The sequence below is a fragment of the Aethalodelphis obliquidens genome, unplaced genomic scaffold (assembly GCF_003676395.1).
Source record: "Aethalodelphis obliquidens isolate GAN/ISIS:26980383/991018 unplaced genomic scaffold, ASM367639v1 scaffold6, whole genome shotgun sequence".
Classification (NCBI taxonomy): Eukaryota; Metazoa; Chordata; class Mammalia; order Artiodactyla; family Delphinidae; genus Aethalodelphis; species Aethalodelphis obliquidens.
In genome coordinates, this window is record NW_020837950.1 from 57758626 (window position 1) to 57784815 (window position 26190).

Here is a 26190-nt window from a genome sequence, read left to right on the forward strand (position 1 = left end):
TGATGGCTTCTCTTGTTGTGGAGCACAGGCTCTAGGCACACGGACTTCAGTAGTTGCAGCACGCAGGCTCAGTAGTTGTGGCTCACGGGCTTAGTTGTTCCGCGACATGTGGGATCTTCCCGGACCAGGGATCGAACCCATGTCCCCTGCATTGGCAGGTGGATTCTCAACTGCTGTGCCACAAGGGAAGCCCTACCTGTAGGTTTTTGTAATACCATTTATTATATTGAAGAAGTTCCCTTCTGTTCCTAGTTTGCTGAGAGTTTTCTTATTTTGAGTAGATCTTAAACTTTGTCATTTGTTTTTTCTGCACATATTAAATGATCATATTGTTTTTCTCCTTTATTCTGTTTACTGTAGTGAATTATATTCATTGGATTTTGAGTGTTAAACTAACCTTGCATTCCGGGGATAATTCTTACTTGGTTATGATGATTTATCCATTTTATATATTGTTAGATTCTATTTGCCAATGTTTTTAAAGGATTTTTAGGTCTATATTTATGAAGGTGTCATTAATCTGTAATCTTCAATTTTTGTAGTATCTTTGTCAAGTTTTGGAGTTAGTATTATGCTGGCTTTATAAAACAAGTTGAGACGTGTTCCCGTCTCTGTATTCTAAAGTGATTGTATAATTTTGATGTTATTTCTTCTTTGGTAAAATTCAGAAGGGAAATCATATGGGCTTGGATTTTTCTTAACACATTTTTGACTGGAGACGTATTAACAGCCACAGGCGTTAGTTTCTGCAAAAATCCCCTGGTCAATAATGTGTTAGTGGAAAGGTTGGTTACGGTGGATTCAATTTTTTGATGAGTTCAGTTTCATTTTTAAAAATAAATGTAGGGCTATTCTGATTTTCTGTTTCATTTTGTGTCCATTTTCTACCTGAATTTTTCAAGAAATTTGTTTCTTTTTATCATCATAAAGTTGTTTATAATATTCTATTATTATCCATTTACTGTCTTTAGGATCTGTAGTGATAACCCTTCTTTCATTTCTGATGTTGATGATTTGTTCTCTCTATCCTTGTTCAGTCTAGCTAGAATTTAATCAATTTTTTAAATCTTTGTAGAAAACTACACTTGCCTTTGATTTTCTCTCTTGTTTGTTTCCCATTTCATTGATTTCTGCTCTCATGTTCATTATTTCCTTCCTGTACTTACTCTTGAAACTTAGGTCATTGCTTTTAGACTTCTTTCCTACTATAAGCATTTAAAGTTATAAAATTGCCTCTAAGCACTGCTTTAACTATATTCCACAAATCTTCATACGTTAGATTTTCATTATCATTCAACTTGAAACATTTTCTCATTTCCTTTGTGATATCTTCTTTGACCCATGGTTTATTTAGAAGTATGTTGTTTAATTTCCAGTGTGTTTGGGGTTTTCCTCTATGTCCTATTTTTATTCATGTCTAACTTACTCTTCTCATAGAGTTCTACTCTGTATGATTTCAGTCCTTTTGAATTTGTTGAGTTTTGTTTTATGGCTTATCATATGGGCTGTCTTGGTGAATATACCAAGTGTACTTGAAAAGAATATGTGTTCTGCAGTTGTTGGGCATAGTGCCCTATAAATAAATATCAATTAGGTCAAGATGATTGATGGTCTTGTTAGATCCTCTCTGTCTTACTGATTTGTTTTCTAGTTCCATCAATGCTAAGAGAGGAATGTTAAAATCTCCTATTATGATTGTGGAATTATATATATTTATCTTTTTAAACCTGTCAATTTTTGCTTTATATATGTTGAGGCTCCATTATTAGGAACATATGTATTAAGAAATATGAAGGTTCCGAGACTTTACCCTATTTGAAAGCTAACAAGTTAGTCTGCCACAATTTCATAGAATCTGGCAAAAGACTTGAGACTCCTGAGTCAGAGACAGAGGACAGTTTATTACTCACAGAATATCATCATTTTTTCACCAGTTCCCTAAGAACTAAGTCCCACAGAGCAACCATATGAGGTTTCAATGTTTGTATTTTCTGTAATGTTTAATGTATGGCCCAGCTACATTTTCAGGATTTGGAGGTTTGTTGTTGTTGTTGTTGTTGTTTTAGTTTTTATAATTAAAAGAGGTTCATGTCTAAGTTCTTATCTTCCTTACTTTCTGTATTCTATCACACCTTCTTTCTGGATACTTCATATTCATAAGTACACATATAGAAATGTGCTGTTTTTCACTGTTTATAAGTATCTCCTAAATATTCAAGGAGTGCTGTTTCTGATTATGCCAGCAAGAAGAGTAATTTTTTTGGAGTTGGAAGGAGTCTACATTTTGGGGGTATATCATTTCTAATCCTTTTGATTTCTTCCTGAAGATTCAATTTTCCATCTCATGTCATTTCCCTTCAAGCTAAAGAACTTCCTTTAGCATTTTCTGTAATGCAGATCTACTGGAAACAGATTTCCTTGGTTTTCTTTTATCTAAAAATGACTTTATTTTTCCCTCGTTGTTAAAGAGTACTTTCACTGGGAATAGAATTCTGGGGTGACATTTTTATTCTTTCAACATTTTAAAGATGTTGTTCTACTGGTTTCTGCCCTCCATTGTTTTAATTGAGAGTCATTGGTGATTCAAATCATTGTTCCCTGTATTCACTCTGGCAGCATTTAAGATTTTATCTTTGGTTTTCAGCAGTTTGACTATAATGTGTTCATGTATGGTTTTCTTTGTATTTATTTTGTTTGAAATTCACTGAGCTTCTTGATTTTGTGAATTTATGGTTTACCAATTTGGGGGAATTTTCAGCCTCTTCTTCAAATATTTTTTTCTACCCCATCTTCTCTTTTCTTTCCTTACTGGACTCTTATTAGACCTTTTTTTGTCCCACAAGAATGATCTTTGCTTGTAAACCTTACCATTTCACCTTCCTACTTAAAACCTTCCAGTGGCTTCTCATTGCAAATAGAATGCAGTCCAGACTCTTCACCATGTTGTTTAAGACCTCATAATCTGCCTGTGACTATCTCTCTAACCTCATTTCCTATGTCTTTTCATTTTATTCACTGTTTCTACCACAGTGGGTTTTTTCTGTCTCTGGAACATGCCAGTCATCTGTGCCTTTGTACTTGAGGTTTCTTTTACCTTGAATGCTCTTTCCCAGATCTTTGTATGGGTGTCTCCTTTGGATATCTGCATAAGTTACCTCCTCAAAGAGGCTTTCTCTGACTACCCCAACTAAAAGCTGCCCCATCCCCTCAAAGCACACACAGATACGTGCACACTTTTGACCCATATCTCTCTTAATAGCTTTATGGAGATATAATTTACATACCATAAAATTCATCCACTTAAAATATAGAATTCAAAGCTTATTAGTATATTCACAGACGTGTAACTCTCACTATAGTCAATTTTACACTTATCTGTCTTATTCGTGCTGTTTCCTAGTACCAAGAACAAACTCTGGTGTATAGTACCGCTCAATAGTTTTTTCTGAATAGATGACTTCATTAGCTCTAAGATAGTTCAGGCATTCACCTTCGATAAAATATTAGGGAAGTGCATTTGACTGCCATCATCTCTAGAAGTATTCTTTGATCTGAGCTATGTTATTTTGTGGGATCTCTGAAAACAGCTTAACCCATATTTGAAGAGTTATTGCAGGAAGTTACCAAAAAACACCTTTTGATATGATGAATGCAAGTCATATACACATTTCCTTAAAAGACAATAGTCGTCTTTTACTGACCTGACAGTTGCTGAGGAGCAAAAAGCCTTTCAGAAATCCTGTTTTCCTATTTTCAAAAGTACTCTGACATTGTTTATTTGTTTGAATCTTTGAAATAGACTTTAGAATCTCTAGTACTTGTTTTATTTACTAATTATGATAATAGTGAGATATTCATGAGATTCTGGACATCCTCTTTCCTTGGGTTCCTTCATATGGAATATCAATTCTGAGCTTGGTTAATCTTTGTTGCCCCTTCTTCTTTATAGGCCTTGATGCGGCCTGGAAGAATTGATAGAATCATCTACGTGCCTTTACCAGATGCAGAAACAAGAAGGGAAATATTTAACTTGCAGTTTCACTCTATGCCAATCAGTAATGATGTTGATCTGAATGAACTCATCCTCCAAACAGATACATATTCAGGAGCAGAGGTAAGATAGTTCCCCTTAAAATACCTTGGTGGGAAGAACAGTGCCTTGGGGTCATTAGTAAAGAAAAGCTTGCTTGATGCCAGCTGTTTTAAATAACTGTGTATTAAGTAATCTTAAAACAGGAAATATACTACATTGACTAAATTAAATTGCATTTTACCTGGCCTCTATTATATTTAAATTGTTTTTACCTGGCTTATCTATTTCTCAAAATGCTTCTTCAGAGAAGCAGCATAATATAGTGGAGAGAACACTGGACTAGAAGTAGAAGATTCTTCTTTTGGGGCTTTTTGATTTTGTTTTTTGTTTGTTTGTTTGTTTATTTTAACATCTTTATTGGAATATAATTGCTTTACAATGGTGTATTAGTTTCTGCTTTATAACAAAGTGAATCAGTAATACATATACATATGTTCCCATATCTCTTACCTCTTGCATCTCCCTCCCTCCCACCCTCCCTATCCCACCCCTCCAGGTGGTCACAAAGCACCCAGCTGATCTCCCTGTGCTATACGGCTGCTTCCCACTAGCTATCTACCTTATGTTTGGTAGTGTATATATGTCCATGCCACTCTCTCGCTTTGTCCTACCTTACCCTTCCCCCTCCCCGTATCCTCAAGTCCATTCTCTAGTAGGTCTGCATCTTTATTCCCATCTTGCCCCTAGGTTCTTCTGACCATTTTTTTTTCTTTATTTTTTTTTTAGATTCCATATACATGTGTTAGCATACGGTATTTGTTTTTCTCTTTCTGACTTACTTCACTCTGTATGACAGCCTGTATGACTTCACTCTGTATGACAGTCCATCCACCTCACTACAAATAACTCAGTTTCGTTCCTTTTTATGCCTGAGTCATATTCCATTGTATATATGTGCCACATCTTCTTTATCCATTCATCTGTTGATGGACACGTAGGTTGCTTCCATGTCCTGGCTATTGTAAATAGAGCTGCAATGAACATTTTGGTACATGACTCTTTTTGAATTATGGTTTTCTGATTGTATATGCCCAGTAGTGGGATTGCTGGGTTGTGTGGTAGTTCTATTTTTAGTTTTTTAAGGAACCTCCATACTGTTCTCCATAGTGGCTGTATCAGTTTACATTCCCACCAACAGTGCAAGAGGGTTCCCTTTTCTTCACACTCTCTCCAGCATTTATTGTTTGTAGATTTTTTCATGATGGCCATTCTAACCAGTGTGAGATGATATCTCATTGTAGTTTTGATTTGCATTTCTCTAATGATTAATGATGTTGAGCATTCTTTCATGTGTTTGTTGGCAATCTATATATCTTCTTTGGAGAAATGTGTATTTAGGTCTTCTGCCCATTTTTGGATTGGGTTGTTTGTTATTTTGAAATTGAGCTGCCTGAGTTGCTTGTATGTTTTGGAGATTAATCCTTTGTCAGTTGCTTCATTTCCAAATATTTTCTCCCATTCTGAGGGTTGTCTTTTATCTTGATTGTAGTTTCCTTTGCTTTTAAGTTTCATTAGGTCCCATTTGTTTATTTTTGTTTTTATTTCCATTTCTCTAGGAGGTGGGTCAAAAAGGATCTTGCTGTGATTTATGTCATAGAGTGTTCTGCCTATGTTTTCCTCTAAGAGTTTGATGGTGTCTGGCCTTACATTTAGGTCTTTAATCCATTTTGAGTTTATTTTTGTGTACGGTGTTAGGGAGTGTTCTAATTTCATTCTTTTACATGTAGCTGTCCACTTTTCCCAACACCACTTATTGAAGAGGCTGTCTTTTCTCCTCTGTATATTCTTGCCTCCTTTATCAAAGATAAGGTGACCATATGTGCATGGATTTATCTCTGGGCTTTCTATCCTGTTCCATTGATCTATGTTTCTGTTTTTGTGCCAGTACCATATTGTCTTGATTCCTGTAGTTTTGTAGTATAGTCTGAAACCAGGGAGCCTGATTCCTCCAGCTCCGTTTTTCTTTCTTAAGATTGCTTTGGCTATTCGGAGTCTTTTGTGTTTCAATACAAATTGTGAAATTTTTTGTTCTAGTTCTGTGAAAAATGCCAGTGGTAGTTTGATAGGGATTGCATTGAATCTGTAGATTGCTTTGGGTAGTAGAGTCATTTTCACAATGTTGATTCTTCAAATCCAAGAACATGGTATATCTCTCCATATGTATCATCTTTAATTTCTCTCATCAGTGTCTTATAGTTTTCTGCATACAGGTCTTTTGCCTCCTTAGGTAGGTTTATTCCTACATATTTTATTCTTTTTTTGCAATGGTAAATGGGAGTGTTTTCTTAATTTCACTTTCAGATTTTTCATCCTTAGTGTATAGGAATGCCAGAGATTTCTGTGCATTAATTTTGTGTCCTGCTACTTTACCAGATTAATTGATTAGCTCTCGTAGTTTTCTGGTAGCATCTTTAGGATTCTCTATGTATAGTATCATGTCATCTGCAAACAGTGACAGCTTTACTTCTTCTTTTCCGATTTGGATTCCTTTTATTTCCTTTTCTTCTCTGATTGCTGTGGCTAAAACTTCCAAAACTATGTTGAATAATAGTGGTGAAAGTGGGCAACCTTGTCTTGTTCCTGATCTTAGTGGAAATGCTTTCAGTTTTTCACCATTGAGGATGATGTTGGCTGTGGGTTTGTCATATATGGCCTTTATTCTGTTGAGGAAAGTTCCCTCTATGCCTATTCTCCGGAGAGTTTTTAATCATAAATGGGTGTTGAATTTTGTCGAAAGCTTTCTCTGCATCTATTGAGATGATCATATGGTTTTTCTCCTTCAATTTGTTAATATGGTGTATCACATTGATTGATTTGTGTATATTGAAGAATCTTTGCATTCCTGGGATAAACCCCACTTGATCATGTTGTATGATCCTTTTAATGTGCTCTTGGATTCTGTTTGCTAGTATTTTGTTGAGGATTTTTGCATCTATGTTCATCAGTGATATTGGCCTGTAGTTTTCTTGCTTTGTGGCATCTTTGTCTGGTTTTGGTATCAGCGTGACGGTGGTAGAATGAGTTTGGGAGTGTTCCTCCCTCTGCTATATTTTGGAAGAGCTTGAGAAGTATAGGTGATAGCTGTTCTCTAAATGTTTGATAGAATTCACCCATGAAGCCATCTGGTCCTGGGCTTTTGTTTGTTGGAAGATTTTTAATCACTGTTTCAATTTCAGTGCTTGTGATTGGTCTGTTCATGTTTTCTGTTTCTTCCTGGTTCAGTCTCAGAAGGTTGTGCATTTCTAAGAATTTGTCCATTTCTTTCAGGTTGTCCATTTTATTGGCATAGAGTTCCTTGTAGTAATCTCTCAGGATCCTTTGTATTTCTGCAGTGTCAGTTGTTACTTCTCCTTTCTCATTTCTAATTCTATTGATTTGAGTCTTCTCCCTTTCTTCTTGATAAGTATGGCTAATGGTTTATCAATTCTGTTTATCTTCTCAAAGAACCAGCTTTTAGTTTTATTGATCTTTGCTGTCGTTTTCTTCATTTCTTTTTCATTTATTCCTGATCTGATCTGTATGATTTCTTTCCTTCTGCTAACTTTGGGGGTTTTTTGTTCTTCTTTCTCTAATTGCTTTAGGTATAAGGCTAGATTGTTTATTTGAGATGTTTCTTGTTTCTTAAGGTAGTATTGTATTGCTATAAACTTCCCTCTTAGAACTGCTTTTGCTGCATCCCATAGGTTTTGGGTCATTGTGTTTTCATTGTCATTTGTTTCTATGGCAGATGACTTCCTCTTTGATTTCTTCAGTGATCTCTTGGTTAGTATGTAGTGTGTTGCTTAGCCTCCATGTGTTTGTATTTCTTACAGATTTTTTCCTGTAATTGATATCTAGTCTCATAGCATTGTAGTCTGAAAAGATACTTGATATGATTTTGATTTTCTTAAATTTACCAAGGCTTGATTTGTGACCCAAGATATGATCTATCCTGGAGAATGTTCCATGAGCTCTTGAGAAGAATGTGTATTCTGTTGTTTCTGGATGGAATGTCCTATAAATATCAGTTAAGTCCATCTTGTTTAATGTATCATTTAAAACTTGTGTTTCCTTATTTATTTTCATTTTGGATGATCTGTCCATTGGTGAAAGTGGGGTGTTAAAGTCCCCTACTGTGATTGTGTTACTGTCGATTTCCCCTTTTATGGCTGTTAGTATTTGCCTTATGTATTGAGGTGCTCCTATGTTGGGTGCATAAATATTTACAATTTTTATATCTTCTTCTTGGATTGATCCCTTGATCATTTTGTAGTGTCCTTCTTTGTCTTTTGCAATAGTGTTTGTTTTAAAGTCTGTTTTGTCTGATATGAGAATTGCTACTCCAGCTTTCTTTTGGTTTCCATTTGCATGGAATATCTTTTTCCATCCGCTCACTTTCAGTCTGTATGTGTCCCTAGGTCTGAAGTGGGTCTCTTGTAGACAGCATATATACGGGTCTTGTTTTTGTATCCATTCAGCCAGTCTAGGGGCTTTTTGATACAACAGCTTCCAACCAGTTATACACATCTCTGAACTTTGAATGCTTTACCCTATCAAATGGAATTGGTGTACAACTTGCCCTACTGTTTTCTCATAGAGATCATAAAAATGAGATTAAGATATCATGTAAGCACTCTGAAATACAAAAGACTTGGCAGAGAGATTTTATTATTATCTTTTAAGATTTGGGAAAATTATCTCAGTCTACAAAGATTCTCTCATAAAAACCATAGAAGTGACAGCCAGTCTGCCCGTAATAGTAAAAGTATACTCTCAACAAGAATAGCAAGACCTCTGTGAAAATATGAAAATTTTAAGTATGGCAAATAAATAAATATTTTTTCTGTCCTTAGCAACTCTTTACTTAGGCTCTTTTTATTTACAGAATAAAATTCCATTAAACTCTTTGTGCAGCTTTTCTACATGTATATCTTAAGAAAAATTTGGACTATATATTCCTCAACACAGAAATGTCTTCTGAATACCACTGATATGGGTCTGTACTGGGAAATTAATACTTTCTTAAGTAAGAAGCTGTAGATTCTTTTCATTCTGAATTATCCAGCAGGCTGGGACTCCACATTCTGTTTTGCTTGCTATTATTTTTTATCTGTCTTCTGTAAAAACCAAAGAGGTTAACACATAACATCATTAGTGGTACTCAGAGAGTCTTGTAGGTATACTTACATGTGGAATTGGATTTAGTATATCATGTAGTCATAGCTAATAACAGCCACCATAATAAATATCAAATCTACTCACTGTTTTTTTCAACTAGTAACTATGTATGTTTGATTTTACCCCCTTTAAATTTTTAAATTCCAGTGGGGTGGAAAATCCATGTAGAACGTAGCTTGGGAAGCAGTTAAAGTGCGTTCACCTTTAAAGTCCTGTCTGAAACAATAATCCTTATGAGCATCTCTGTGGCATGACCATCCATTAAGTTAAAATGAACATACAGTTACTGCTAACTGACTGCTCCAGCATTTCTAGAATTTAGTTTTTGGTGTGAGACCAAGGGCTGTATATGATATGTCAGTTTACAGGAAGTAGGCAGGAAAAGAAACCATAAATCTTTCACTTGAGTTGAGTGAAGTGGAAGAGTAGTTAGCAAGGTATAAATATGCCTTTCTCACTTTGAAATAATTCATGGTAGTAACACAGAAGTGCAAAACAAAAAGCAAAGCCAGTGAGGTCCTGTCTGGCTGAAAGGTAAAAACTCACTTGGTGCCAGGAATTATTGTACCAGCTTACTAGTTCTTATGTAGTACATGCCTAATTCAGTCTGAAATATAAGCAAATTCATTTCTGATTGATTTTTATATCAGATTTTCTAAAAATAGTCACAGAGAAAGTAGCAGAAAATACGGTCCCTCAGTTTACGTTTTTATGTCCCATATTGTGTAGGTGAGGGAAGGGTATCTTTCTGTAGTCCTAGTTATAATCAGTATATTATTACAACTTCATAGACATTTATTCCAGAGCCGTATCTTAGTAGTTCTAGGCTTTTCAATTTGGACAAGACAGGTTTGTTCCACATTTTTTGTTTTGGGTGGAGGGTTTGGTCTGAATATTTAAGTAATTGACACAGGTGCCTTATTGTTTGAGGAAAAATATTATCTTTTTAAAGTCTCAAAATTAATCAATAGGAAGTTTAAGATAGATTAAACTTAGCTTCACATAAAATATAAGATCTCTCTCATCTTTTTTTCTTCTATCAGAATTAAAATGGCACAACAATGTTTGAAAGCCAAAATTAGTTTTGATCTTTTTTTTTTGGCTGCATTGGGTCTTCATTGCTGCAAGGGCTTTCTCTAGTTGCAGCGAGTGGGGGCCACTCTTCGTTGCGGTGAGCGGTCTTCTCATTGCGGTAGCTTCTCCTGTTGCGGAGCACGGGCTCTAGGCACCCGGGCTTCAGTAGTTGTGGTACACGGGCTTAGTTGCCCCGAGGCATGTGTGATCTTCCCAGACTGGGGCTCTAACCCGTGTCCCCTGCTTTGGCAGGCAGATTCTTAATCACTGCGTCACTGGGGAAGTCCCTGATAGGTTTTTAAATAGTAAAACAAATTCAAAGCTTGAACCTCAGTCATCTGATACCTACAGGCTCAGTGCTTTACCACTGATTTAACTAATTTATTTCTTCCCCCAGCAAGGCCATATCCTTCAGCACAGAACCTACTACATAGTACATACTTAACAAACATTTAATGAACTGAAAAAAGGTTAGATTTAGGAAAAATAGACTTTCCCTTCTCATTTATCATAGAGGAACCTTCTTGTAGCAATGCACCCTGCTATAGGCACAGCCTCTTTTTCAGAGTTGGGGTGTCTCTGTGGGCACTTTTGGTATAAAACTGAAACTACTGACTCAGTTAATTGTCTTCACGGGAGAGTAGTGTATTCAGTATTACATAAAATTAATTTTATTTGACTGTACAGTATCAGCTATACGAACAAGAATTTGGCTGGGTGAGCCAGAAATGAGGAAATTGCTGACACTGCTTTTTAGAAACATAAAATGTTTATTTTAACTGTAGTGAATATTTTATTTTTATTTTTAATTAAAAAGTTGTTTAGAATGGTTAGGATGGAGATGATACTGCACTCATTAAAGGACTGGGATAGGAGGGTTAATTTTTAAAAATATTTTCTTGTCACCTGGTGCTTTTGCCAGGTCAACATTGTTCCGTAAAAGCTTACAGGCACCCTAAGTTTGAAGTAGCTCCTTCTACTCTTCTGAGTTACTTCATTTTCCCTCCTTGGAGAGGGTACACAGGGAATTAAAGCATTATTTTAATCCTCAGGAGAGTCCCAAGAGGAAGTTTGTCACCAGCTGAAAAGAGAATGTGGTCCCTAGGGAGCAGCCTCTAAGGAGCGGCTGAAGCAGGCGGCATCCTTCAGCCATCTCTGCCGCCTGCTGCTCTCCCGTGGCCAGAACCTCATTGTCTTTGGCTTCTTGGCTGTAGCTCCCAGTTAATGGAAAAACATGTTGCCATTTAAAAGCAGATGGGAATTCACTTCAGGAGGAAATAAAAAGTCTTTTTTGGTTATAGCTATTGTTTTCTTTTGTCTTTGATTTTTGTTTTTTAAGTTATTTGTAGCAGATTCCACTTCATGTATTTGTCTTATATCAAATTATCCTAGTTCCTTTAAGAAAACGTTTATCTTACCCACTGCCAGGAAATCAGCAGTCACAAATCTATGCGTATGAAGCCATGACAGGGCCCGTTACCCATGTGCCGTGTGCTTGAGGACAGAGGTGATGGATAAGATACATCATTTCCTCTCTGTATAGGAATTTGCTGACACAGGCTGACAATTCATATCTAAAATTTGGATTGAATGTTTATTTGCATTTGGATGTTATCCTCCTTTCAGTGATTATCTCATTAAAACTGACAAACTCTCTCAGAGCCAGGTATCACCTGTACATTTTATAAATAATATAGGCAATGATAGCATTTATTTCATATATCAAGATTTGAGAATTCAGCTTTCAAGAGAGGCAATAAAGTAGGGGAGAAAAAAGAATGTTAATGCTGCAGTTGAGTAGACTTTTAATCGAATTGTAGCTCTTTTCTCTCTGGGTGGTTACAGGCAAGTTATTGACCTTCTTTGAACCTCAGTTTCCTCATTTATAAGACATCTATGTGACTGAAATTGTTTTGAGGGTTAAATGAGATAATAAATGGAAAAGCACCAAGAAACAAGGCCTGACACATAAGGAGTGCTTCATAAATGTTATTTCCCTTCATCCTTTCCTCGTTTTATCAGTTCAGTATTTATATTTACCACGACAGTATTGGATGATGCTGCCATAAGGCAGTTTTCATTGTCTCAATAACCAGATAATTTATCTGAAATTATTATTTATAATAATTGAGATTGCCTCTTAGTCTTTTCTTCAAAACGTAAAAATCTACTTTATATGGTGATTTTTAGGGTCATCTTATGAATCTAGCTCTAGCAATTTGTTAAAGTTAAATAATTTCACATTAATTTTTCAAAAAGCTTTAACTTCATGTAAATTTAGTGTACTTATCTCTATCTTACTAAAGTGATGTGTCTTGCCCTGAATTCTGTTTTGTAGTCTAGGCCCTCCTGGGTCTCATAATAGCTCAAGGTCTTCATGCCAGCTTGATATTAAAAATTCACCTTCCAGTGTGCCTCTTTAATTCAAGAAGCGTTCCTCTCACTGTGCTTGAGTTATTATAGCTAATAAAGGGAGAGACTTAAATTACTTTTCTATCTTGCTTATTATTATTCCTTCTGATAGCCTCTCTCTTTTCTCCTACCCAGTGAAAACAGAAGGAGCAATTATAACCACGTAGGATATCTGTACTCTTCCTACGTGAAGCCTCTTGTGACTGTTTTCCCTAATCTAAATAAAAGTCAGGATCAATGTACTAGAACCTGGCATAGACTGACTCTGTATGACGAGCCTAACAACACATCTAAGATAGGACTAAAGATCCTAAGGCAGGACAGGACACGTTTTGGCCTGGTCTCAGGCTCCCTGGGTAGTGCTGATAGAGAGCAGCTAGCAGCAGTGTTCCTATCTCAGAGTGAAGCAGGGCACTGCAGGACTTAGCAACCTCCTGTAGACACACGTGCAATCTGCTTGTCCCGCCTTATCAGAAACTGCCCTATGAAATCATGCTGTTGTCACTAGCTGGTCTGCTGTTCTTATTTGAGATCTTTGTTCTCTCTACTCTTTCTTGTGCATTTACCCTAAAATTCTATATCTCTAGCCCAAATTTCAAAGTACTCTTTGTTTATACAACCTACTGAAATCACTGCTTTGTCATAAAACCATCATGACAGCCCCACCCAGAAATGGCTTCTCCTTTTGAACTCCTTTACTCTGATTTCTGTTTCACTTGTTTAGCATTTAGGATATTTCTGTGGTTATTTTAATACGAGCAGCCGCCTCAGGTCCCTTCCCCTTCCCCCTCCCCCCTCCCCCCCCCACCCCCCGCAAACAAACTGTAAGATTTTCTACGGCAGAAACCAGGTTTTCTACTTCTTGGAGTCCAGCAAAGCAACCATTCTGTCCACTGAATCAGTGGACATTAATGTTGGATGGATGATTTATGTGTTGACTCTAAGTAATTCTGATGAACAAAAATATCAGTTTTAACGTTCACTAAAGTGACACTTCTGGTTTTAAACTTTTTTTCTTTTTTGATATACGTTATCTGAGTGCCTAACACTAGGAGAACACCGCTGTAGCAAAAGAACTAGAGCCAAGCAAAAACAATTGATTTGTCTGAAGTCCCACAGCCAATAAGTGACAGACCCAGAACCAGAACCTGGATCCTTCAACTCCTCCTGAAAGACTCTTCCTGCCTCTGAGTCAACAGAAGAATCTTTGAAACTGTTTCCTAGTTCCCCTTAACATCTCTGAAACTTTGATAAAGATTTGCCTGCTCTTGTGGATAGCAGATATGAAACATCTTTACTTTTTTTTTTTTTTTTTTTTGGTACGCGGGCCCCTCTCACTGTTGTGGCCTCTCCTGCCGTGGAGCACAGGCTCCGTTCGCACAGGCTCAGCGGCCATGGCTCACAGGCCCAGCCGCTCCGCGGCATATGGGATCCTCCCGGACCGGGGCACGAACCCGTGTCCCCTGCATTGGCAGGCGGACTCCCAACCACTGCGCCACCAGGGAAGCCGTACAGTTTTTTATATGTACTTTTCTGACAGTTGTCTTTAGCTACCTCGATGTCATCTTCGCAAAAATTGTAAGCTACTTGAAGTTAGGAACTATGTTTTTCTTTATTCATTTACAGTATTTACCAGGTATTGTGAATAAGGTCTTCAGTTTAGAGGGAAAGACATATAAACAACTAAGTTCTGTATAATGTGTTTTTTGTGGCATGATGTAATGATGTGCAGAATACTAGGGGAGAAAGAAGAGGATGTAACTCACACTAACTGGGATTGAAGGTGGGGATAGTTGATCTGAGTCTTAATAGGTGAATAGGAGTTCCCAAAGTAGAGTAGGGCCGGAAAGGGGAGCATGCCTGGCATACAGAAAGGCAGAGATGCATAAAAGAACATAGTGTGTTCTAGATTCAGTTAAAGGTTAAAATATGAGTAGAAAAAGAGTCTGAGAGTGGAAGTAGTAGGTGATAAAGCAGGAAAAGTAGGTCAGACAAATGTGAAGGACCTTGCACATCATCTGGACTTGTTTTTCTCCTTTAAGCCGTGGAGAACCATTGAAGAATTTAATAAGAAATACTGTGGTCAGATTTGTGTGTTTGAAAGATTGGTGGCATTTGTGTCCAAGGCCACCACTAGCTTAGCCTATGGAGCACCTTTACACGAATTAGAAAAAGACGCTCCTTTACCCCATTTGGTGACAGATTTCTGCGAGGGCAAAAGACTTGTCAAGCAGAACATGAGCTTTCATGAAAGTCCCTATTTCATTAAGTCCTTATTCACCCCCTCAGCTGGGCATCCTTGTATATGCTCAACCTTCACATCTATACAGGGTCGTCTCATTTTTTGGCTTATCTACCTTTAAATATCCCTCACAGTGCCTACTAGCACAGTACCTCATGTAAAGTTTATATGTATTCATCAAATAAATAAATTTAGATTTTAATCCCAAGTAGATAAACTACTTTCTGTGACTTTAAGATTTGCCTCATGAGCCCTTGGACAAATATGTTTTGTGAATGGGATAAATGGGAATTTAAAGATGTCTTTTGTACAACATTAGCACATTAAACCTGCCATGAGGTGCAGCACCTGATATGAATGGCCAAAATATTAAAAGTCAGGTGGATTATGTCTTCTGAGCCATGTTACCACTCGTAACTTTGAACATAAGCTCCTAGGGCAAGTACCTGATCTCTGCATTTCTGTTCAATGGCTAAAATGTAGCTACCCTGTTGTAAATGAATCATGATAAAACCTTCCAGAGCAAAAATCAGATACACTAAAAGCTTATATCTAGACTGTAACTTTTAAGCCAGTCCTCCACCCCTCTCCCTTACCGTTTGGTAAAAACCAAGACCTAGACTTCAGTCCCACCTTGACCATTTACTGCAGTATTAGTTTGGCCAAATCAGTTACCATCTCTAGAGCTCAGTTCTCGTATTTTAATAAGGGAGTAGAAATAACGGTCTTTATGATCCTTTCTAGTGCTAAAAATGTGGGCCTATATACCTGTCAGAGATTAGATTAATTGTATAAGGAATTCTTTAGGGGTTGGACCTCCAGGGACATATAACATGGTTATGTTTTCCTTACAATGCTTCTAGAAACCTGGGATCTTGGGGTTGTGGTCAGTGTCTCCGAATACTTGCTTCTGTGGCCTAGAGATCCTAATCATGGCACCAGAGGAATGGGAACCTTGAAAAACTCTGACAGTTCATAGAATTCGGATTTTAATAAAATTCTCCTAGGAATTCCGTGGCAGCCTAGTGGTTAGGACTCCGTGCTTTCCCTGCCAAGGGCCCCGGTTCAATCCCTTGTCTGGGAACTAAGATCATGTAAGTTGCATGGCATGGCCAAAAAAAAAAAAAAAAAAAAAAAAAAAAAAAAAAAACTCCTTAGCAAACTTAAACAATTTTCCACTGAATGGAAATGAAAGTTTTAATTGCTCAGAGATTCCCATGCCCAGTGATTTTTTTTTTTCCTGATACTTTTGGTTTTTCTGCTTTTCAGCTTCCTTAAGAACAGCAAGTCAAGTTCAATATCTATGATTCTGGAGATGTTAGGATAAAAAGTCTTATAAAACGGAAATATGCATCGGCCTACTTTTTCCCTAGACTCTTTGTTAGGAAAGTAAGAAAAAGCTACGAAGTTATAATGTTCATTTTAACTTATAGTTTTTAAAACTTACAGTGTATGGAAATGTAACATTCTCTATATTTCCAAACATGAACTTCTACTTAAATTGGCAATAAAAAGAACCTTAATTCAGCTTACCTGAGGTCTATTTTAGATAGGATGTTTACACCAAGCAAATCATTCTCCAGAACACCTTGTGCTGCCATACCTGTATTACTGACTCCTTGCCAGGTGTTTAAAACTGCTGTCAGATTACAAAAAGCATTAGTCAGAAAGGAGATGAATATTGAATGAGAGGCTGGCTGGCAACAAACTTAATACAGCATTTTATTACTGAAAGTATAAAGTACTGAAGCCCCTTTATAAAGAGAAGCAGTATATCAAGGCAACAAGTTCATCAAGACCTACCTGATAATGTAGTTCCCAAGCCTGGTATCCAGGCTAAATAAGTATCTATGAAGAATTGCTCAGGCCAATAATAATGGCATTTTAACATTCCACCTTGTTTCTCCTCTTCCAAATTCTCAGTCTCTCTATTGACTCATGCTGGTTCTCCAGAATTTTTGTACAGACATTTAATCTGTGCTTCTTCATCTTCAAATGTGTGATAAATTTGTGGGGGGGGGGGGGGTTCTACCAACTTGAAAGGAACTCATGATTGTAAAAAGATGTGTAGGGACTTCCCTGGCGATCCAGTGGTTAAGACTTTGCCTTCTAATGCAGGGGCTGCAGGTTCGATCCCTGGTCGGGGAGCTAAGATCCCGCGTGCCTCGAGGCCAAAAAAACAAAACATAAAATAGAAGCAATATTGTAACAAATTCAGTAAAGCCTTTTAAAAAATAGTCCACATCAAAATTAATTAATTAAAGGATTGTAAAGCATAGTACTAATTCTATAGTATAGATTCTGGTAGAGTTGGATATTTTCGTTTGGTTATTTGAGGTGAAGGTAGGCTAACTTCTAATAGTGATCCCAATTGATCCGTATACGAAAAGTATGCCACCAATGTAAGTGAAAACTTTTTCTTCTTTTATGAACAGTTTGTACTATGTGAAACTGCATTACAGTTAAGCAAATGAGTTATGGAATGAGAAATATCTAAATCCAAATGCCAGGTCTGACCATTTCCTAGATTGTGACCAGTTTCCTTATTATGTAAATTATGTGAGAGATCTCTCCTTTATAGATCTGTTGTCCAGAATAGATGAAATGATTCATATAATAAGTAATATGTGTACTTATCCTAGTACATATAGCAAGTGCTCAATAAATCAATTTTGTTATATTTTTTATAAATCAGCAAAATCAATTCAATTGATATCTAATATAAAGAATTTACAATTTGCTTAATTTTTCCATATTTTATTGCCTTATATTTTATGAATACTCATGAGTGTTTCATGTGTATGTCATGTTTTTAGTTTTGGTGGTATGTTCTTTAAATTCAAACTATATTTCATACTTACATGCAGCATTTATTTCAGCTGATTTATATTTATAAACATCAGTAATTCCTATTTTTATTTGTTCCTTTTTAAGCATGTATACTATTTTTTTGCTTTCAAGTGTAAAGCTAATGTTTATTTTCAAACTGTTTACATAATATCCCTATTTTAGTATATCTGTTAAGGTAATAACTAGTTCCTTGCATACGACTTAAATTTTTTTCTATAAATTTATTTATTTTATTTATTTATTTTTGGCTGCGTTGGGTCTTCGTTGCTGCGCGCGAGCTTTCTCTAGTTGCGGAGAGCGGGGGCTACTCTTCTTTGCCGTGTGCAGGCTTCTCATTGGGTGGCTTCTCTCGTTGCGGAGCACGGGCTCTAGACGCACGGGCTTGAGTAGTTGTGGCTCGCGGTCTCTAGAGTGCAGGCTCAGTAGTTGTGGCCCACGGGCTTAGTTGCTCCGCGGCATGTGGGATCTTCCCAGTCCAGGGCTCGAACACGTGTACCCTGCATTGGCAGGTGGATTCTTAACCTGATGCCACCAGGGAAGCCCACGACTTATTTTTTAATGTAAGTTTTATTAATTAAAAAGAGAAAAAAATAGTGAACATAGCATTTCTACTAGAACGATGATTTAGGAAATACGCATACCTAATTCGTATGCCCTTTCATTTTAGCTAAGGGTTGAACCCTAGTGCTTAGGTAAGTCTCAGCAATCAAATGCTAAGGACAAAAGTACTGCAGGTATGTCATGTGGTGTTTGACGGTGACATAGGGATGTTCTTATTCTTCATACTCAAGAGACAGTAACTGAGTTCTCAAAGGTATCATTCTATTAAAATGTTGCTAAAACTCTATAAAATAGTTGTTTACAGTTGCACTGCAGTCATTAAGTTGTTCTTAAACATAACCTCTACTGTGTTTTAGGGATTTGAAAACTGAATCTAATCTTGCCTTAGGCTTGAAAGAAAAGTAGAAAGAATTAAGATTTGCATGTCTGTCTTTTGTTTATGTTTTTAACCTCCAACTATTATTTCTGGTGTTCTTTAATAATAGCTAGCTCTCTTTTTGTTTAAAATCTGGAAAATGGGTTTTGCTTTTATATTTGTAGGAAAGTTCCCCTGTTCATTTAGAAGGAAAAAAAAGAATTAGGTATAATCCACATGCCACTTTTATGATTTTGAAAATTCCAAATCATAAATTAGTCATTTTCTCTTTTTCTTCAGAATTACAAAAAAAAAAAAAAATCACTTAAACCGTTTTTGACATTTGGACAAGACCTTCTTTCAGTGATAGCAAAAGTAGCCCCTTGGCATATTTTTATTCACTTTAAAAGAATCCTTAAGGAGTGGTTTTATATTTAAAAGCAAGAATTGTATTTAGTTTGCCTAGCATTAACTTCTTGCCAGAATTCTTAAAAATATGAAAGGTCAAACAAACACTCTGAACAATAGTAGTCCCCAGCATTTCTTTTTTCTTTTCTTCTCTGTGTCATAAATCTGGTCAGAACTGGAGTTTAGTGGGGAGATGAATCAAAAGTTGTCAATTCAAAGTGAACTTTCTTGTTGTACAACTGAATTGGTCATAATGGGCCTGAAGTTTGCATGCATGCACGCATTTCATTCATGGCTTCTACCATTTCATTCATGGCTTCCTTATAGTTTAATAATAGATGTTTATGCTATAAAATTAATAGTGTGTACCTGCTGTGTACAGCACAACAAAACTTTTTGCCATGTCTAGTTTATTTTTGAACCCTGTAGGGATAGTTTCATGAGTAAATTGTACCCTCAGTGCTTTTAAATTACATATTTTAAAGAAATATTTCTTTACAAAATTTTAGAACATTTATTATATAAAGCAAGTTACATTAATATTTTAATTCACTTTGTACTTGTATATAAAATTATAAATCAATAATTGAATTTTAGGAACATAATAAAATAACTCAAGTAAGGACAAGACTTGTTTGATATTATACAACATTCTAAATTATGTAAAAATTGAAACATATATCGAAGTCCAACTGGAACATGATCTAGCTTATTATAAAATCTGGTTTAATGTGGGCATATCTTGGATCCTACCCCAAGTGGTTTATTGCAATTAGTACCCTAAAACCTCAATATAATAATTTTTTCTATAATAATATCTTATAGCATAAAGTAATATATAACTATTCTGTATTATTTTGAACTTTTATTTTTGCAACTCCTGTAGTGATATATCCTGAGGACCTCCAAGGTCTAAATATAACTTTTACAGGTGTTTGAAGAATCAGGTGACTTGCTGGCTGAACCAGCTACATCTGTAAAGCTGTGTTTAAATATAGCTCTACATGTAAACTAATCATGCCTTATAAGCTAACCACCCATAAAGACTGTGTGTTTTCTTCTTTGGTAGATAGTACTTTAGATGATCAATATATAATCCACATTTATAGTCATAAAATAGGCAAAATGTAGAATAAAGTAGAAGAGAATATTTCTCTCATTTTATGTGTTTCACAGAGAGACCCACAGGCTGATTGGGGAAAAAAAAAAACAAAAAGAGAGTGAGAGAGAGAGGTCTTAGTGCCTAATAAGCTTGAAGTTTTCTTTCCTCTTTTTCCTGATAGTAATTGCTTATAGTTTTTTAAAGAGTCACTGTGAACTAATTTCTGTCCCTGCAAAATTCGCACGTTGAAGCCCTAACCCCCAACGTGGCAGTATTTGGAGATAAAGCATGTAAGGAAAGGAGGTAATTAGGATTAAATGAAGTGATAGAGTAGGGTCCTAATAAAGCATCCTGACTGTACAGAGGAAAGGCCACGTGAGGTTACTATGATATTTGCGGCTGTCTACAAGATAGGAAAAGAGCCCTCAGCAGGAACTGACCATGATGGCATGCAGTCTCAGACTTCCAGCCTCTGGGTTGTGAGAAAATTAATTTCTATTGCTTCAGTCACACAGTCTATGGTATTTTGCTATGGCAGCCCAAGCTGACTAAGACAGAGTCCATTACACCTCACATTATTATAGCACAGATCATGTTCTATTTTTTACTTCTTTTTTTCTAACTAATAAAGATGATTTCTGTTAATTTGTAGTCATTAATTTCATCCTGAATTGTCTTTGAGAATCAGATGAGTATAGGCAGTTCCTAGTTTACAAAAAGTTTACTCTAAGTTGTCTTTGGAGAATTCAAAATAACACTTATTTCAAGCAGTGCTTCCAGAAGCATTGGTGGATAGTTTCCAAGCTAGCCCGCTGACATGTCTTACACCCTAGTATAGGTAACCTAACAGTAGTAGGCATAAGTTTTACATCCTGGAGGAAGGAGAACGTGCACTATTAGAGCCACCAAAGGAAAAGGGGAGGTTTTTTTCTTTTCTTTTCTAGGCACAGAGCCAGTCCTATGCAAGATTAGGTTAGACAGAGTTTGTCATCGCTTTATCTCTTTGTATAGCTTTTCGCCCCTCATCTTCCAAGAGCCCCAGCATCCTCTTGACCTACTTTTCTGAGTTCTTTATTTTGACAATCTCAATCACTTTTCTGGTTGGAACAGTCTGATTAAATCAATTCACTACATAATGCCAAATAATCAAGAACACTTCCAGAGGTATCTGCATTTTTTAAAAATTTTACTTTCCCAAATGAATCTCTTAACTGGTGGATTTAGGGATTATATAAAAAAAAGGGAATAGAAAAGAACTCAGAAGTATTCTAGTCTACTTTCTATAGCTTTTCTTGCTCTTTAACCCTTTACCTTTCCTCTTCTGCTGACTTTCAAGGTACTTAAAGGGTTTTACAAGGCTCCTTGTAAAAAAGGATTTATTCTACACCAAAAATTTTTACACATCCATTGAACGTAAACAGGTTTATAATTTGCTGAAAGGACTTCCAGTCTTTTCTGTTATATGCAGTTACATTTTGACATGGTTATACTAACATTGCATGACACATTTTATTGACTCCATTGTATTAGTCTACTCTCATCTTAAACACTGCTATTCCATTTTACTGAGCCTTATTAGCATCAGGGACTTTGGAGTGGAAGCTGAAAGGAAGGTAATAGTAATAGAAACTTCTGTAGTAAGTGATTTTGTAATTGGAAAATATTTATATTTTCGAGAATAGTTTAAAGCTGACTCTAAAAGCACCAGGGTTCTTTGAGGTTGTCTCAAGGCCAGGTCATAGGAGCAAACAGGAGGAAGAATCCTAGGGCCCCACACCTGGACTTCATTGGGAGGAGCAGCTCCATTTAATCTGTAAGATTTTGTTTTATAACAGGGATTTGTCTCTAAAAAATTTTGGTTTAAGGCCCCTATTTAAGAGGAAATTCATAGTTAAAAATGTAAAAAACTGGGAATTTCCCCCACAAGCACCAAAAAGACAACTGAGTTAAAGAATAAAATTAATAACCAATTTCTGCCCCTTGTAAGAAGTTTTTCTTTGTTAGACAGTTTTATGCAAAATTTTTGGAAATGTATTAGAAGCCATCAATTAAAGAATTTCCAAATAAAAATATTTATAAATATTTGGTCACCAGTTCTTAAACATGACCCCTAAAACTAGGACATACATGCTTAAGATCATATTTTTCTAGTATTTGTATACAAAATCTGAAAAGTACCATTTTCTATTAACAAAGGGCCAAAATTCTCTTTTTTAAGTGATGCATTTTTATAACTTGAAAGCTATATATAGGAATCATATCTCCATTTATCTCACTAGAAAAATTAGAACTATTTCTTCTACATTACTAAAAGATATGCTTTTAATAGCTAGAATTATCTCTTAGCATTTTTAATTATATGTATATTTTATTAATAGATTTTATTTTTGAGCAATTTTAGGCTTACAGAAGAATAAGTGGAAAATATGAAGTTCCCATTTACCATCTCACCTCCTCCTCCTAATTTCCCTTATTATCTTTCATTAGTGTGACACATTTATTAAAATTGTTGAGCCAGTGTTGATAGAGGGTTTTTTAATTATTATTTATTTATTTATTTATAGGTTGTGTTGGGTGTTCATTGCTGCACGTGAGCTTTCTCTAGCTGTGGCAAGCGGGGGCTGCTCTTTGTTGTGGCGCGCGGGCCTCTTATTGCAGTGGCTTCTCTTGTTGCGGAGCACAGGCTCTAGGCCTGCGGGCTCAGTAGTTGTGGCGCACAGGCTTAGGCTCTGCGGAGCATGGGATCTTCCCAGATCAGGGGTTGAACCCATGTTCCCTGCATTGGCAGGTGGATTCTTAACCACTGTGCCACCAGGGAAGTCCCTAGATTATTAACTAAACTCCATAATTTATGTAGGGTTCACTCTTGGTGGTGTACTGTCTATGGATTTTGAGAAATATATAATGACATTTGTATCCACCATTACTGTATCATATAACATAGTTTCATGGCACTAAAAATCCCATGTGTTCCACTTATTCATCCCTTCCTCCCTGACTCCAAACCCTTGATCTTTTTACTGTCTTCATAGTTTTGCCTTTTCCAGAATGCAATATAGAAGGAATCTTCTTTCACATAGCATTTTGCATTTAAGGTTCCTCCGTGTCTTTTTGTAGCTTGATAGCTCATTTCTTTTTATTGTTGAATAATATACCATTATCTGCATGTACCACAGTTTATCTGTTCACCTGTTGAAGGACTTACAAGTTTAATGAATGAAGCTTGAATAAAGCTGCTGTAAACTTTTATGTGAAAGTTTTATTTATGGACTTAAGATTTCATCTCTTTGTGGTAAATATTAGGAGTGTGATTGCTGGATCATACGTAAGAATGTGTTTAATCATAAGAAAGTGACAAACTGTCTTCCAATATGGCCATGCCATTTTGCATTCCCAACAATGAAAGAAAGTTCTTGTTGCTCCATATCCTCATCAGCATTTGATGTTGTTAGTGTCTTAGATTTTAGCCATTTAAATACATGCATAATGATACCTCATTGTTAATTTGCAATTCCCTCATGACATATGATGTTTAGCATCTTTTCATTTGCTTATTTGCCATCTATATATCTTCTTTGGTGAGCTGTCCATATTCACATATTTTGCCCACCTTTAACTGGGTTGTTTTCTTATTTTTGAATTTTAAGAGTTCTCTGTACATTTTGGTTACCACTCTTTTATCAGATTTGTGTTGTCTAAAGATTTTTTTCTTAGTTTGTGGCTTATCTTTTCACTCTAAACAATGTCTTTCATAGAGCAGAAATTTTTAATTTTAATGAATTATCTATTTTTTCTTTCAGAATACATTTAATAAGGTATTAGGTGTATTCTTTCTGTAAAAAAATATCTATTTGGAATCAATTTATGCTTTGTAAATGTTTATAGATAAAAATCACCATATTTGCTCAATAGTTTACTTTTGTCCTCATAATTGTGATGATTTATAACTTTTAACGGCAAGGGAGAATTATTCCCTCAAAGAACTGTTAGCCATGAAGAAAACCATTCTCTTTTGAATATTATGCTACTGTATTTGAATCAGATATTTCTGCCTGTATGAATAGAAAAACATTCTCCTCAGAAACTGGGACTCAGTACTCAACAGGAGCGGTTTTAACTTGGGCACATGCGGTATTTTACATGTAGATCATACACTACACAATGGCAGTACTATATGGCCATGTTTTAAAACACAGGATAACTGTGCTAGGAGATGATAGATGAGGGGAGGGACCTTTTAAATGAAGAAGTACATTATAGAAAGAAGTTTTTACGTTTTTAAAGTTTTGTCTGATTCAAGAACCTTGTCACATCACACACTGGCAGTGAGGTGATGGAGTTTATATATTCAGCAATCTCTTTCTATTGGCACAATTTTAAAAATACCCTAACAAAATACTACAGTAGAGTAATACAGAGAAATCTAGGATAATTTTTCTTTTTACATTGACTTAGCTTTACCTGTATTTTGTGGGTTTTCTGTTGCCACAGTGCACATATATATATGTATGTTCACCTACACATCAAACTCATACACAGATCACAGCAATTAGAACTTAGGACTTAGCTGAAACTAAATTATTTTTCATATCAGGCAGTTTCCCTCAATTAGCAAAGCTACCTTATAGGAGTCATATAGTAAACTGGATCCATTTATTACACTATTAAAAATGCCCATATCCGCCTGCCGATGCAGGGGACACGGGTTCGTGCCCCGGTCCGGGAGGATCCCACATGCCGCGGAACGGCTGGGCCCGTGAGCCATGGCCGCTGAGCCTGCACTTCCGGAGCCTGTGCTCCGCAGTGGGAGAGGCCACAACAGTGGGAGGCCTGCGTACAACAAAAAAAAGAAAAAAAAAAAAAAAAAATGCCCATAGAATGGGATGTGCCCTACATGTTACAACAGCTTTAGAGAATGAAAGCTTGGCAACTTTAGAGAATGAAAGGAGAAGCAAATACAGTTATATTTGGGTGGCAATAACAGATAGACTATCGTCTGGAGTCTAGTATAGAGAATAAACATTCGCCTTTGTTTTTCCTACTCTCCCTCTCCTACTTTCCTCTTTTTTCCCCCCAGCTTTATTGAGATATAATTGACAAATAGAAGTATAAGATATTTAAAGTGTACAGCATGATGATTTGATATACACTGTGAAAGGATTCCTTCCATCAAGTTAATATCAATACACGTATTTTGTGTGTATGTGTGTGTGTGAGAGAGAGAAAATTTAGTTTCTACTCTTAGCAAATTTCAGTTACACAATACAGTATTTTCAACTTTAGTCATCATATTATACATAGATTTTCAGACCTTTTATTCATCGTATTACTGAAAGTTTGTACACTTTTACCAACGTCTCCCTATTTCCCCGACCCCCCAGCCTCTGGAAACCACTTTTCTACTCTCCGTTTCTATGAGTTTGGCCTACCTTTTATTTATTTATATTTTTAGACTCCACATATAAGTGATACCATGAAATATTTGTCTTTCTCTATGTTATTTCACTTGGCATAATACCCTGCCTGTTTATTCATATCACAAATAGCAGGATTTCCTTCTTTTTAAAGACTGAGTAATATTCCATTTTATCTATATTTATAAATATATAAATATTTATATATAATATATATATATCACATTTTTTATCCATTTATCCAGAGACAGACACTTAGGTTGGTTCCATACCTTGGCTGTTGTGATTCATGCTCCAATGAACATGGGAGTACAGGTGTCTCTTCAAGATAATGCTTTCATTTCCTTTGGATATGTACCCAGAAGTGGGATTGCTGGATCGTATGGTAATTTTATTTTTAAGTTTTTTCGAGGAACCTCTATACTGTTTTCCATAGTGGCTGTATTAGTTTACATTCCCACCAACAATGTGCAAGTGTTCCCTTTTGTCCACATCCTCAGTAGTATTTATCATCTCTTCTCT

At 36.1% G+C, this 26190-nt stretch overlaps 1 protein-coding gene across 2 annotated transcripts in view; it reads left to right on the forward strand.

The window, feature by feature from the left end:
* AFG2A (AAA ATPase AFG2A) overlaps positions 1-26190 on the forward strand; it is a 339272-nt gene that overhangs the window by 273480 nt on the left and 39602 nt on the right. Inside the window, exon 15 of one of the 2 annotated variants that reach the window (XM_027103655.1) lies at positions 3950-4114. The exons of the other annotated variant lie outside the window; for it this stretch is intronic. Coding sequence (XP_026959456.1) covers positions 3950-4114 — 165 coding nt within the window. The remainder of the gene's footprint in view (positions 1-3949; positions 4115-26190) is intronic. 2 annotated transcript variants of the gene reach the window in all.